Consider the following 15,401-nt stretch of genomic DNA (forward strand, 5'->3'; position numbering starts at 1 on the left):
GTGTGATGACCTGTAGTCAGCCCCACAATGTTGCTTAACCTCTACTTTCTTCTGCATTTCCAATAGTCCAACTATTTGATTTTTTTTTTTATTAAAGCTCTGGCCTTTCCTTTTATTAGTTCAGTTAGCGTGCACGCGAGAGAGAATGTATTTATAAAAATGCAAAGCCACACTCAACTCTATTACATTCTGATGGGTTTAGTTCTCTGACAGGAACATAGGACCCCCAAGGGAAGGTAATAGGAATGGGATAAGTCTACATTTCTGTACCCTTCTCTTCTCCACCCCTTCCTGCGCTCTGATTGGCTAGTTTGTTTTTCAGCTCCTTCTTGATTAGCTGGAAGAAGTAGGGCTCCCTGTGTTACTCCTCCCCTCTCTGTCAGTGGGGCTGGCAGGAGTTCCAACCACTCCCAGAAGCTGAACTGATCAGAGGCATCCCTGCCACTAGAGCACCACTCAGGATCTGCTTACACCAAACTCCAGTGCTACCTGCTGACAGCTTAGGGCAGGTCCCAGCACTTGTTTTCTTCAGCATCAAGGCTGCTCCAGCTTATAAAGCTCAGTCATCCCCTTTACTCTTTACTTTTTGTGCTTTTCCTTTCAGCTGCCTGGCTTGACAGCTTAACATGGTTGCCACCTGCTTGCACCTAGTTGGATTTGTCTCTAGTTTTGTCGGCTGGATTGGTGTGATCGTGACAACAGCCACCAATGAGTGGGTCGTGACTTGTGGCTACACCATTACCACTTGCAGGAAGATGGATGAGCTGGGATCCAAAGGGCTGTGGGCAGATTGTGTCATGGCAACAGGGCTCTATCACTGCAAGCCACTAGTGGACATCCTCATATTGCCAGGTATGGGCTCCTCGCTGTCTCCCTTTTGATACAGAGATGAAGGGACAAGTCCTGCTCCAGAGTGAGACCATGGCAAAACTCCAATTGATTTCAACAGTGCAGGATCTCACCCACTAATTATAATACACATAGAATTCAAAATTTTATTAGATTGATACTATCCTATAGTTACAGCTAATATTAAAGATAGATTATGGCTAATATTTTAATTATGTCTTAGGTATGGTTCTATTTTATTACACTGTCAATGATCTATTTTATTTTTTATTCTTATTTGCTATCATTCTTGATACACGAATTCTCTCTCTCTCTCTCTCTCTCTCGTGGTCTACAACTGAGTCTTCTGAGTGCTACTGCCATACAAACAATACATTATAATAATAGGATATGGCCTAGAGTTTTGAATTATACAATTATTTCTATTAACTTTATTATCTGAAGTCAAAAACTAAAGTTTTTAAAATAAATAAATAGGCTGCTCTTACAAATATAGATCTACTGTATTAACATATTGATGAGTATAATTAATTTTTAATACTAGATTATTAACGACTGATTTTAGTTTAGAAGACTAAGTCTTGATATTCAAGTGCTTTCTGCTCCTATTAAGACTATACAATATTGAACTTTTAATTATACAGTTATGCCTATTTGCTATATTTAATTACTGTTGATATTTGCTAATTGTGTAATTTGCTAAACTAATTTCACACTAAAGTCCAACTTAAACATGATGTGTCACTAAGTTTGAATATGTCCCTTTGTGCTAACTAACCAAACTTCTGGACCTCAGCATATGGATTCTTCGTACAATCTTGGCATCTGTAAATAGTTTAGCTAGCTGGTAGCGTTATCCATTTCCATCACCATCAATTTTGTAACACTTCTTTGTTGTTCTGTGACTTTGGCTGTATTGTGTGTAGCTACTCTCAGACACCTCCTCCCTACAATTCTGGAGGGGTAGGAGGAGGTCTGCCAGCCACTTTTCAGTGAATTGTTTTTCCTTATTTGTTCACATTTTTAAAAGGTGCTCTGAAGAGAGTTTCAGTGAAGGTGGAAAGGCTCTGGATTTGTTTCAGATATTGTCAGTCAGTCAATGTTGCAGAGCACTAAATTTTGTTGATCACAGGGTTTCTTGTAGTGTCCACCACCATAGTAACTAATTAGACTCAGCTTATATTTCTGTTTATTTTCCTGTGCCTTAGTTTTTAGTAAATTTTCCTTCTTGTTTATTGCTAGTATAGTGCCAAACTGCCAACAATATGCTTGCTGTTGTAGAAGACACTAAGAAAACCCCTGCCTTGAAGAAAAAAAGTTGTACAATTAAACTTTCATTTATAGGTAAATAAATCTTTTAGCAGCAGCAGAAAATAATGCCCCTCTTCAACAAAAATAACATATCACAGACCAAAATACATCTTGCAGTAACTTCTTAAATACCAGTGGGTATATATCAGGGACTAATTTATCCTGATTTGTCTAGTAGCTGAAATCCACACCGTACCTCTTACTGAATGAGTTGAAAGGATTTAAAATGAATGTGTGTGTGTGTATATTTAACTGGGATCGATTCTACTGAAATCACACAGGGCTTTTCAGTCTCATTTACCATGCACTTTTTAAAGAGTTTGTTTTCAGGCAGATGTTCAAATGTACACAGAATCTACATGTCCAAGAAGAGGAAAATGCTTGAACCCTGGTTTCTCATCTGCATGATAATTAATTCTGTGACTCTTGATTCAAGGCACTGTTTGCAGATATACTGTGTGGTATAATCAGAGTTCCTGAACTCATGAATCCTCTCTCCTATGGCAGTGCTGTCATTTCCTTCTGTTGGACAGGATGGGAATGGGAGCTGGGAGTATATGTGCATTTCCCCTAGAACCTCCCTATCCCATTAAGACTGTGTCCGGAGCATAGGAGACTTCCCAGCAATAGGAACAAACTTTGTACCAAAGCCAAACAGGTGACCCTTTTAACAAAAGCAATTTTTAGCATTATTATTATGTATGTAATTACTTCGTTAGTTATAATAGGAGCGTATGGCACTTCACAGACAAATATAAATGACAAGTGCCTTGTCCTGGGACGCTTACATTCACAAGAGCTCTGTGATCTCCTGCTGTCTTGTGTTGGGCTGTTGTTGCATAGGTGACAGGAAGCTCAGTAGAGGACATGGTTTACCTGCCTGCTGAAGTGACAGGGGGTTCAGCCTATTAAACCCTTGAATCCCTTGATATCCATATTGGCCTTAGGGATTTGTGGAATTCCTATTTGTTAGAACTGGTGCCCATCTCTCAATTCCCGATCTAGCCCGGCTGATCAAAGCCTCTGGAAGTTTGCCTCCACTGTGTGTGGGGGGCTTCAACAGCACTGGAATATTATACAATGAAGTACAGAGTGGAGCTATCTACTGAAGTTCCATTGATTTGGTGGGGGGTCAGTGCCCGTCCTCACTGCTGGAAGTCCAAACCCCTAGATACCTCCTAGGAGAGGCTACCATAGGGTTATGAGAAAGAGGTTTGATGTTACAGAGTTGATCATTTCCTTACTTGATGCTCCCTTCAGGATCTATTGGGTTTTGTCCCATATCTCAGCTATGTCGGGGTGGTTTTATATCCCTAAGTTATAAGAATGTAAATGACCCTGAATGCGCTCATTTTGCAGACCACCCGGATGGGTTTTGTGGTGTGGACCATGGACCACTGTCTGAGAACCTCCATTTTAAATTTCTGCTGTTAACCAGGTCATTTCTGTGTTAGGGATTGGGAACCTAGGAAAATTCCTCCCACACCAAATTCTTCCCTTGCTGTCCTCTCCTCTGCTCCCCAGCTTCTTGGTAGTTAGGTAGTTAGTTATATAGGAGTGTTTGGCTGAATATCTCCTCCTGTTGTTTTTGTTTATTAATCGAGACTCTGCTTCCTGTCCTTGTCAACAGGCTATGTCCAGGCATGCCGAGCACTGATGATTGCTGCCACAGTGCTGGGCCTCCCTGCTGTTCTCTTGCTGCTGACTGTTCTGCCCTGTATTCGGATGGGCCATGAGCCTGGAGCTGCCAAGTACCGGCGTTCCCAGCTGGGAGGAATCCTGCTCATTCTCTTGGGTAAGGTGCACATCTGGCCCCTGGACATACTTCCCTTCTTTTGATTTAAGGATAACATGTTGTACAAACTAAATAGGCAGGAGATTACCTGATCCATCGCTCAGAAGACATGGCTGTCTGGGCTTGGCCTAACCACAGTCTGGACAAGTGGACTAACTACATAGTCTGTTGGAGAAAACAAATGCTTAAACACGAGGAGGAGAACAAATAAAAGAAGCAATGAATGATGGCGGGGGGAGGAGAAGGGTTTCTAAACCCTACTGTGCATTGTCTTAAGGAGTCCTTTGGCATCTTGCTCCAAGTAAAGCACCCAGCACAAGTCTACAGTAGGGTGATCAGTAGTGACAGATACACAGCTGCCCATGGGTGATTGATTTGGCTAGCTAGCCTGCAGTAGTGTTACTATGTTTGCGGGATAAGGGAGGGGAGAGAGGGGACATGAATTAGATTCTCATTGCCAGGGGTGCTGGAACTGGGGGTGCTGCCACACCCCCGGCTTCAAGTAGTAATAACAAACCCCAAATGCCTGGTTTTCATCATCAGTACCCCCACTATAAAAATTGTTCCAGCACCCCTGCCCATTGCCCCAAAGTTGCTTAGAGAAAAAGACTAGCCCCAAATTTCCTTGTCCTAGCTCAGTGCCTGTGAAGCATCACAGGTGCAATCACATAAAAATAAGTTGAGGTGCAAGGGTGAGGAAAGCAGGATTAAGAAGGTACAAGTCTTGCAGGCATACTGGCTTCAATAACAGGATAGGGTATAAAGTTGAGGGCAAGGACATGTGCCCACATAACCTCAGCAGCTCTTTTCTACGTGCCCCGTCAGTCTTGTCCTTTCCCCCTTGACTCTGAGTTACTCTCACAATTTCCTCCCTTTCTCTGTAACTGAGTGGGAGATTGTTTTGACCAGAATTGGACTGTGAAGCTCATTGTCCCAAGTGTAACACGTGTATTCTTGAGGCCTCGTCATCTCGACAACAGCCTTGGTGCCTTGTTTTTATCAGTTTGTTTAGCAGAGGAGGCGGGGCGAGGGAAAGTGGCCTCTTTGTGCAAGCTCTGCCTTGTCGTTGGCTTTCTCAGCGTGGCAGCCAGCACTGACATCATGCAGTTTTTTTTTTTTTTTAATTAAAGTGAACACTGGGTGTAGTTGCCACAGCAGAGGTAGTCAGTGCTGGGGCTTGGGAACTGATGAACGGCTGCAGCACATGCCAGGGCTGGGGATTCGAGCACAAGGGTTAGTCAGTTAAAGAGGAGTGAGCACAGCAGAACAGCTCCAGTCACAGTCCCCTCCAGTTCTGAGTTTAGCCTTTAGTTTGCCGTTCATTTTGTAAATAGTTCCAGCAACTAAAAACTAAACAAAAACTAAGCACCTATAAAAACACCATGTGACTTAATGTTTTTGAAGAGCACTCTGGAGAAGTCCTTTCGAAGTCCTTGGAAGAGGGGCAGCTCCTCTCATCCCTGACCTGGAGGGAATCCCTTCCATAACTAGACGGAGTCTCCATGCCTGCTCAGTCCTTGGGCTCTCTCCTGAGATTTCCAACAAGGGTATGATGGTAGGTTTTGCCCCTGTGTGGCACACTGGGAACTGGGCTGAGTCCCCAGAGTCATTTAACAGGCCACTGGTCAGAGGATAATAATGTAATGTATAGTGAGACTGATTCCATGCCTGTGCTACCGGGGCCTATAGCAGTGCATCTGGATTTTAGAAGGATATTGTCGTGACTCGTGTCCCTAAAATCAGATATATAGGCCCTATATGGGTTTGCCAGACCATCCCTATTGTAGGCAGTCAAAATAGAGGGTTAATGTAATGTGTGAACTTATCACTGACCACAGTCTAAAATCTTGAGCACCAAAATAGCCAAGCTTGGCAGAGGGGGATCCTGGTGGAGGAGAGGCAGGAGGGGGGAAATAGTCCTGGCTTGTGTGTCCCAGCTCTGTGGGGTGCAGTGGTTGGTGAATCTGAGTAGAGATGGATCCGCTAGCCCTATCATAAAATCGGGACGAGAGAGGTCTGAATAATGGATTTTTCGGTTCACTACCAATTCCAAAAAGTCGGCACAAAAATTTGTTTGGGGTCAAGCAGATGTTTCCCTGACCTGAAACAAAATGTTTTGTTTAGATTTGGAACATTTTCTAATGTTTTTAGATTTTAAAAAATAAATTAAAGGAAAATCTCAAAACAAAAAGTCATTTTGTATTGAAAAATCAAAATGCTACATTTTGAAAATGCTAAAACAAAACATTTCTATTTTTTTCAGAATTTTTTTTTTTTACCAAAACAATTTGGCAAAATTGACACAAAACTGTGAAATGTTTCAGTGTCACCAATCTGCATTTTTCACCTAAAAAGTTTTGGTTGAAAAATGTAGCCTCACTCTCATTGGGACACAGGAGTCACAAGCAGAGCTGGATGTGAATGATTGGGTAGGTTCCAGAAATCCTGTGGCTGCATCAGGGCCCTCTGGATCTGCAGATGATGAAAAAGGGTCTGGCTTATAATTCTTTTCTTCTTGAGATTTCAGTTACTTTCTCATTATTTGTGAGGAGTTTGTTCCAGCTGAGTAGCTTATGCCAGCTGACTGAGTGATAGGATTTCACTCAGAGAGCAGGGGACAGACAAACGGGTAACAAATTACAATGACAATGTTGTGTTAGCCTATGATGCAAAGAACTGAAATCTCTTATTGTAAACAGTGCTGTGCCATGTGCTTATAGGTAGGCTTCTTGGGCCCAGATCGCTACTCACTGATACTGGTTTTACATTGGTGTAATTCCACTTGATTCATACTAATATAAATGAGAGGAGAACCTGGCTCCTTAAATCCAGAGAAAAGCAAAATACATAGCCATAGAAGCACCCACCGCAATACCACACTCTCAGTCACAGTAAGTAAGGGTATGTCTACACTGCAGCTGGGGGGTGGCTTCCAGCCAGGGTAGACAGACACAGATCAATTGTGTTGAGCTAGCGCTCTAACAATAACAGTGTGGATTTTGCAGCATGGGCAGTAGCACGGACTAGTCACCTGAACACAGACCCAGGGAGTGGGGTGGGCTTGTAGTCGGGTGACTAGCCTGTGAAATCACCTGTGCTGCATTGTCCACACTGCCATTTTTAAGCATGCTAGCTTGAGCTGAACTAGCATGTGTTATCTACCCTGTCTGGGACGTACACTCCCAGCTGCAGAGTAGACATACTGTAAATTTCCAACCTAGCAACTCCTTTGAGAAAAGAAAGTGTTAATGTTCAAATGACATGGACCAGTTAATATTCATTAGGCATGATTCTGATCGCTCACTGGTTTTTCTCCATTGAGACCAATGGAATAACTCCTTATACACATTCGTGTACATGAGATCAGAATCAGTCCCACTGTCTGTAAGGGCTCAGTCCTGCAAGGTGTTGACTACCCATGTCAATGGGAGTGGAGTGTGTTCAGGAGGATCAAGCCCTGAAGTGCCTAGCAGATGTTTGGTGCTGTATAAATAAAAATAAACAAATTTCCTAACCCATGTTACCAATAATACTATAGCTGATTAAAACCGTACATATTTGCTTTCTACTTCTCATGTTGTCTGCTCTAATCCCTTTGGCCCTAGCAGAGCACCTTCCAGTACAACGTTGCTTACTCTGTGCATTTCACTGTTCCAACAATGAAAATATATTACTGTAGTCAGTTTTGCTTTTTATTCTAATCAGTTTCAAATCACTCTCACTTTCTGGCTCTCTTGCAGTAGCATAGTGCTGCAATGTTTCAATTGTGGGCATTGCAGGGAAATGCTTAAAATAAAGCTGCTTTAGTTAGATTACAAAAATTATGAATGCATCATAAGCTTTTTAAAATTAATTTTTACAACACCTAAATTTGGCCAGGCAGTGTCCTTGGAATGTGAATATTGGACACCAGTACATGACTTTGGTACTACTGCAGCTTAATGATTTCTCCTCTGAAAAACAAATATTGTGTTGCCAGCCCATAGCATTCAACAGTCATGAGTCAGGCCCCAAAAATCATGAGATTGGATTAAAATGCTTGTTTTTATTTGCTGTCGGATTATTGAACCTTTGTGGTTCATGTTTTCAAACTTTTTTGAACAACCATGAGGACTAAAAACTTACTTTTTTCTTACGTGAAGGCTGAAAAAAATCTCACTTAGTCACATGACTCCTAGAACAAAGGCTTAAAGACAAATATGGTGAAACTTGAGCTGAAATCACAAGAGTTGCCAACACTGTAAATATCCCTATTAATTTAAGAAATTGATGTGCGTTTAGCACTGAAATTGTTAAAAAGAAAAACAGAGGTTGTGATACACATTATGGAATTTAAAATAACTACTGAAAACTTGCCAGGAAAATAGTGAGCTCAGATATTCCATTGATTTAATGTCCACTGAAAATAGCAAGGCTGCAGTAAGAACAATTGTACATGTGCACACCTCTCTATCTTGCGTGCTGACGTATATTTTTATGTCTGCTTTAATCCCGTCTGTACTAGGAAATTGATCCTTGCTGCAAACAGCTGTCAGAAGTGATTCCCTCTGATTCAGTGCTGAAAACAGTTAAACTGCTCGTGTTGATGGAACAAAAAACAGACTAGCAGCCAAACTGTTGATACTTGTTTTGTGGGGACCCATTGCTGATAACAAAAGGTCAATTTCCTAGTGTAGATTGGGTGGGGTCTGAAATAAAGGATGCTGAAAAAAAACCAAAACCTACTATTCTGATATTGAAAATTAAGACAACTGAAAACCACATTGGTTATTTTATATGTTGAATAATGGAAAGTCTGCAAAAGATTAAATTGGGGTCAGCCAGTTCTCTCATAATAGCCCCATTCTTGGAAGTCTGATAGTTTTGAATGTTATAAAGTCACATTTAAAATAAAATTATCACAGTCAAGAAGGAAAGATTGCCTTTTATTTTTTAATCTCAAATTTCTGCTAATCCTCACACACTCTAAAGGAAAACTCCAGATTGTTTCCCCTTTGGGAATCCAGAATAATTTCATTTTGTTTTAAAAGACGTGTTTAATATAAAAAGAAACCCCAAAATTCTATTAAAGAACTGGGAAGCTGCCATTTGGGTAGAATGAGGATCATGGAAACTCGCTCTGTATAACTCTGAATAGGAGAGAACAGGAGACATATTGAGGCAGATTTCAGGGAAATTTCCCTGTGTAGTGACACTCTCCCTCCCCAAGTACAACACTGTTTTAATATACACTGTCTTTACTTATTTCTTCTGCGGATACTTTCCAATGCTTTCAGAGTAAGGCAGATAGTGGGGACTCACTCCCCTTGACAATATGTCAAGCTAGATTCACACTGCTCTATCCTCCTCACCAGCCCCCAACCCCCTTTTATGCTTCCTGTTTAGATGAATGTACCACCCAATTAAATTAAGTTTATAATGCAGAAGATTAAGAGTTTCAGTGCAGTGGTCTGAACCCCTGCAAGTACATGGCCAATTGACACATTAATGGCATGGTTGGGATTTAATGTGGAGGATATGACAATGTGAATTTACAGTAGCATGATGGAGCAAGTATAAATGTATTGCGTGTCAATGCCCAGTCTCATTTGTGAGGGGTCATGGGCTGGCTTAGTCAAAATCCTAGGCAGTATTAGCAGGAAAAGAGAAATAGGGGCAGTTTATATTCAGACAGCTTGTAGGGAAACCTATTTCAGTAAACCCTGAATCCTGCCTAAAAATTGCCTACAAAAACTCCTGCCTTTTCCTTGCATTGCTATACAGACCAAGTTTTCTTGAATCCTACTCTCTGTCACTTCCAGAGTAAAATCAGAGCCCGCTGACTTGTAGAAATATTGAAATTGTGGCATGTACTTTCCCAATATTTCTTGTGGGATTTAAATTGAAATGTTACCCATGCAAAGTGTTGCAAATCCAGCAGAGTTTGAGCACATCCCTCATCAAGATCAACAGACTCATTTAGAACTGGTGGCAGCTGGTGACAACCAAATGTGGGGAGGTGAAACTGACCCATAGAGTGTCTTTGATTGGCTTGTGTTGCACAGAGTTTCCCAACATTGTCAACATCAAAATAAGGTGGTTTGCACACAGTTTAGCCACATATACAAGAGATGTTATTGTTTCGATGACCCTGAGAGCTCTTCTCATATCAGAGCAAGTGTTTTCTTCTGTCCTGTGTTGTGGGGGGGGGGAGGTCTGGAAGGATAAGGCTCTTATAGTCTATGGACATAAATATATTTTTTTTACCCAGTGCCGACAGAAAAGAAAAGATGATTGTACCCTTTGTGGGCAACAAAGAAGCTTTTTACATGAGCCATCAGATGGCTTTGCAGATTCTCAGTTGATACATTCATGTTTGAAAACATTAGAAACTCATGGATTTTCTTGTTTGTAAGAATCAGATAAAGCTGACCTACATGCAGGACAAATTCCAATTTTCCCCCCAAAATGTCCTTTAAAATCCACTGGGTCTTTCTCTTTGGGGAGGCTCAAAATTATTATTGGCTTTATTAGCATCCTTCAAATGTTCCTCTCTTTTCCATAAACAAATATTTTCTCTAATAATAACTGCAGCGATTGGGGTTGCAATCTCTGCTTTCCTGGACAGAGTCACTCATTAGTTCTCTGTTTTAACCAAACAATTTTCCTTTTTCTTTCCCCACCTTTCCCCTTGCAACTTTAATTTTTGACACAGCCTCAAGATATCTTTTAACACGGTTGGTGGAAATCTGTAACTCTGCCATAGTCTTGTTATTGTTTTGCTCTGATTCCCTGATAGCCACAAGGACTGAGTCCAGCACAGCATGCTCCTGCAGGAAATAAAATATTGGCAGATTGATTCTTCTTAGATGTATGAGCCATAAAGAAGTATTGTTTTAGGGCCCAATCCTGTGAGTGCCTAGTACCCTCATCTCCTATTGCCTTCAGTGGGTGTTAAGAGCACTCAGTGTTTGCAGGATCAATGATAGACCCGTAGTGAGGGTGATTATTATGAACTCATATAGCAATGAGCATGTTCAGAATGCAGGGGCATGTTTTCTCACTGCTTTCAACAGCCATGATCATATTATGCCAAACTGTATTTTTTGACCCTGGTTGCCTATAAAGTGCTGCATTGTTTTTCAGTTGGTCACTACTGGCTTTTAAAGCCCTTAAGGGTGTGGCCTCTGGCTGTATTTGAAACTTCCTCTATAACCTGGGGACATCTGTGTTCACACACCAACTACTTCATAGGCATCACAATCATGCTGTAGACTGGAAAGCCATTGTACCATGCCTGCAACTTTATGAAGTTATGAAGTTTTATGATTTATGAAGAAATCCTATAGAACTTCATTTAAAAAAACCCCTCTGCAGTAGAATTTAATAGATTTCAATCCTTGTTATAGAATCCTACAGGATGGTACAAAAGCCCAGAAAAAGGATCTCATTTTCTGTTTAATTCTATAGGTTTTTAGAGTAACTTCTATAGATCCCTGTTGGTTCTGTCCCTACTAAATTCTATAGATCTTCCCCCACAGGGAAGCGGAATTTGCTCCCCAGTTAAAATCTGTCTCACCTTTCTCTGACCCCTTAAAAAGAAGTCTGAGCTTTTTTCCCCCCAAGCTATTTTTTAACCTGAATATTGTTGTCCATCTCTCCTCTTATCTTTCCCATCTCCATTCCTTTTTTGGACTTTCTCCCTTACAGCTGATTCCTTCTTGTTGCTTATTCTGATTTTTCTGAGAGTGTTTTTAATTTGCCTATATTATGTTTATGTTGAAGTATGTTTTATGGTGCCCTGAGTGGTGAGGCACTTCCTAAATGCATATATTGCTAACCTTTCAAGGAAGAGTATTTTAATAATAATGAGAAAGGGGCCCGAGTCTCTGCTCACTTACTCTGGGGTGACTCTATTGACTTCCCTGTAATTGCTCCTAGTACAAACAAGAAGAGAATCAGTCCTAACCTGCATAGTTTGTAATTAAGGAATAGGAATAAAAGGCGAGAGTTTTGTTAGGATTTTCTTCTTATGGGTTGGAGGCATATAGTTTTCATATCAATTGAAGTCAGTTAAGCTATGCTGATGTACACTAGCTGAGAATTTGGCTCATAAATCAGTGGAGCTATGTTGATTTATTTCAGCTGAGGATCTGACACATAAATTTTACTTGCTTACCAATAGATATTGCTTTTACGTTTGAACTGGAGATGGGTTTTCTCTGCCTCCTGTGGAATTTGCCTTATTTCTGAATACCTTCAAATCATCCATTCCAGGGATGACTTTTATCCTTGGGCCATAACTATACTTAAGCTTTGCAGAATTTAATTTTTATTTTAAATCATTTTAATGGGTAAATCGATGTTTATTTTTAAACATTCTTTTCAATTAAAAATTTCACAGTAGCTGCAGAATGATGTGTTTTAAGCATTTTTTCAATTTTTATCTATTTAAATGTTCACAGTTGTGGGAAATTATGGGAGGCTCAGACAACGTGGGGTCAGACAATAATTATTTAATAACTTTTTAAATCTCAAGGACTATTGTTAAAGCTTTATAACTGTTAATACACAAATTGTCAACATCACATCAAAATATACAAAGTAAATATCCTTAAATCAAACTCTAATATGTTGTCAAGCAGCATTTTTCTTACTTTTCCTCAATTTGTGTATTTATGGTGAAACTGACATTTACCGATAAATACCTAATCCTTCCAGTTCTAATTAAACTTCTATATGTTGTCTTTGGAATGCATCAGATTGCACCAAATGGCAAGTGTTTTTTTGGTGTTCTTTAAATGCCTGTGAGGATATTCCTACTTTCTGTCTTCCACTCCGCTCAGATCTCTCCTAGAAAGCTTTTATCCTCCCACCTTCAGTTTCCCACCCCTTCGGCTGGTTACTTAGTTCAAATACTGAAGATAAGGTTCATGAGAACCCACAGAGGGACTGAAGGACAATGGGGGAGGGAGGGCACACTCACTGTTTTCTCAAGGAAAAATAGGCTGCACCCGTCACATCTAAACTACACACATTGAATACACAGACAGTGCAAGTCTCTGGTTTCTGCAAAAACGAGGAGTCCTTGTGGCACCTTAGAGACTAAAAAATTTATTTGGCATAAGCTTTCGTGGGCTAAAACCCACTTCATCAGATGTATGGAGTGAAAAATAGAGTAGGCGGGTATATATATTACAGCACATGAAAAGATGGGAGTTCCTTACCAAGTCGGGGGTCAGTGCTAACGAGGCCAGTTCAATCAAGGTGGATGTGGCCTATTCCCAACAGTTGACAAGAAGGGGTGAATATCAACAGGTTTCTGTTATGCAAGTGCATACTGCAAGTGCAAAATATTCCTTCTACTATGCAATATAAAAGGACTATGAAGTATCTGCATACTCTAACCTCTATGGTGCGTTTATGAAAAGGGCCCATTTAGCTTCTTTTCTAATCGGTAGCAGTGATTTTTAACATCTGTATATATCACAATAGCGTCATTTTGCATTCTGTGTGATCCTGCTCTCACTGAAGTCAATGGGAGTCTTTCCATGGACTTCATTGGGAGCTAGACCTTGGAAAGTAACTGAACTATTGAATGTGATCTTTAAAATCTTAAATATAGCCTTAGCTTGGAGTAGATAAATGGAGGGAAGCAAAAGGAGAATTAATTTGCCTACCTTGTCAATGGCCTATGGAGTCTACGCACAAATGTATTCTATGTGCACTAACTGTAAAATATTCAGGCTAGTTACTCTTTATTTGTTGATATGAATAATAGTTTAGAAAATCATACTTATTTACTAGCACCAATTGGAAACTCCCTGCATAATTTATAGTGTCATGTTCCTCAACTAGACCAATACCAACTGGCTGTATTTTGGGAGGATGGTTTTCATGTCAATAGTATTACTAAATCTGCTGAGACACTAGGATTGGGATTGTGTATTTATTTACATCTGTGTAAAATGGGTGTCATTCTGATCTGGTAGCACTTTGCTCTGGTGTACATGAGCTGCTGGGCAATGAGTGTCAGGCTCCAAGTGTTTTGCTATATTGAGTTCTGGTTGGATTGTCTATTGATATTATGCATTTTAATGCCATTTTACCAGTCAGATGCCAGTGTCTTTATTTGTTTTCTTCAGCACTAAAAGCAACAAAGTAAGGCCTCAAAAGCCATTCAAAGTATAACCACTCTCCTCCGCCCTCAACAGCCCAAAAGTTAACTTGGAAGAATGGGTAGTTCACTGCTTATCTTTAGCGGTTATTGGAGTCAATTGCAAGAAGTCATTAAAGTCAGAAGTCATTGACTTCTGTGGGGCCAGGATTTCATACCCACTGTTTCTTCCTCTCTTATTGTGCTTTTAAACTTACTGGCCAAGTGACTTTCATTAGTAGCACTTAATGGTTTGTAGATAGGCTTGAAAGGGTTAAATTTGAACTGATAAATATTGGCAATGTTCCCCCTCTCCCCCCCCCAACTGGATCATAACCTGAGTTTCATTGTTAACCATCAAAATAGATAGAGGAAGCTGCATTAACTGATAGGAAGAGAGAGTGAGGACCTGAAAAGGAATTTGCTATTCCATCCTGCTTAAAACTGAAATATTAAGAAGTGAATATTGTGAAATATTGTGATCTGTAAGTTTATTCCTGAATCTGTTGCACATCTTGACATTCATTGAATGTTGATTGTTAAACAATGGTGAGTGACCCTCAGGTCTTAAGTCTCCTGCAAAAATGTGCCAATGGATAAAGGTCTCTAGCAGTAAAATCTACTGTGATCTGCCAGGTCCCTAAAGGACTGAAAACAGAATCCTTCCAAACTTGCAGTGAAGTGCCCAGTACCCTCCTGGAAGGTCACTGATGTCAGTGGAAGCTAAGGGCACTTTCTGTCTCCCAGGAGGTACCATGCAGGATCAAGACTCAGTGCTTGAACTGCTAAGTACATTGCCATTTTTATTGACTTTGGTGGGAATTGCATTTGCTCAGTCTGTCTTGTGATCAGGCTAGCTGCAGAAGCCTGTGCCTCACATTTGTTCATAGTTCACATGACTACATCTATGATTGGACTGGATTTATGTGCTGCAATTACTGTTGTTTTTAATGTCTCCCCAGCATTGTGTGGTATCATCGCAACGATCTGGTTCCCTGTGTCTGCTCACCGTGAGACCACAATTGTGAGTTTCGGATACTCCCTTTACACTGGCTGGATTGGGTCTGCCCTTTGCCTCTTTGGTGGCTCCGTCATCGTCTGTTGCTCAGGAGATGCTCAGTCGTTTGGTGAAAATCGTTTCTACTACGCGTCGGGATCCAGCTCTCCTACCCATGCTAAGAGTGCTCATGTATAAGCAACCTTGAGACTCCCAGAGCCTTCATCATCACATGCTTTTACTGGTGGACTTGGGTGCTTTGGGTTTGCTTGTACTGTCATACACCATTGCCAAGCTCCACAGTAGAGGATTTA

General features: G+C 40.7%; 1 protein-coding gene across 1 annotated transcript; it reads left to right on the plus strand.

The window, feature by feature from the left end:
* Positions 1-626: 626 nt before the first annotated feature.
* On the plus strand, positions 627-15,285 carry CLDN11 (claudin 11). The gene is made up of 3 exons (XM_065411259.1): positions 627-852; positions 3,791-3,955; positions 15,053-15,285. The coding sequence occupies exons 1-3, from the start codon at positions 627-629 to the stop codon at positions 15,283-15,285; spliced, it is 624 nt and encodes a 207-aa protein (XP_065267331.1).
* The last annotated feature ends 116 nt before the right edge of the window (positions 15,286-15,401 follow it).

Source organism: Emys orbicularis, chromosome 9 (genome assembly GCF_028017835.1).
Source record: "Emys orbicularis isolate rEmyOrb1 chromosome 9, rEmyOrb1.hap1, whole genome shotgun sequence".
In the NCBI taxonomy this organism is placed as follows: Eukaryota; Metazoa; Chordata; order Testudines; family Emydidae; genus Emys; species Emys orbicularis.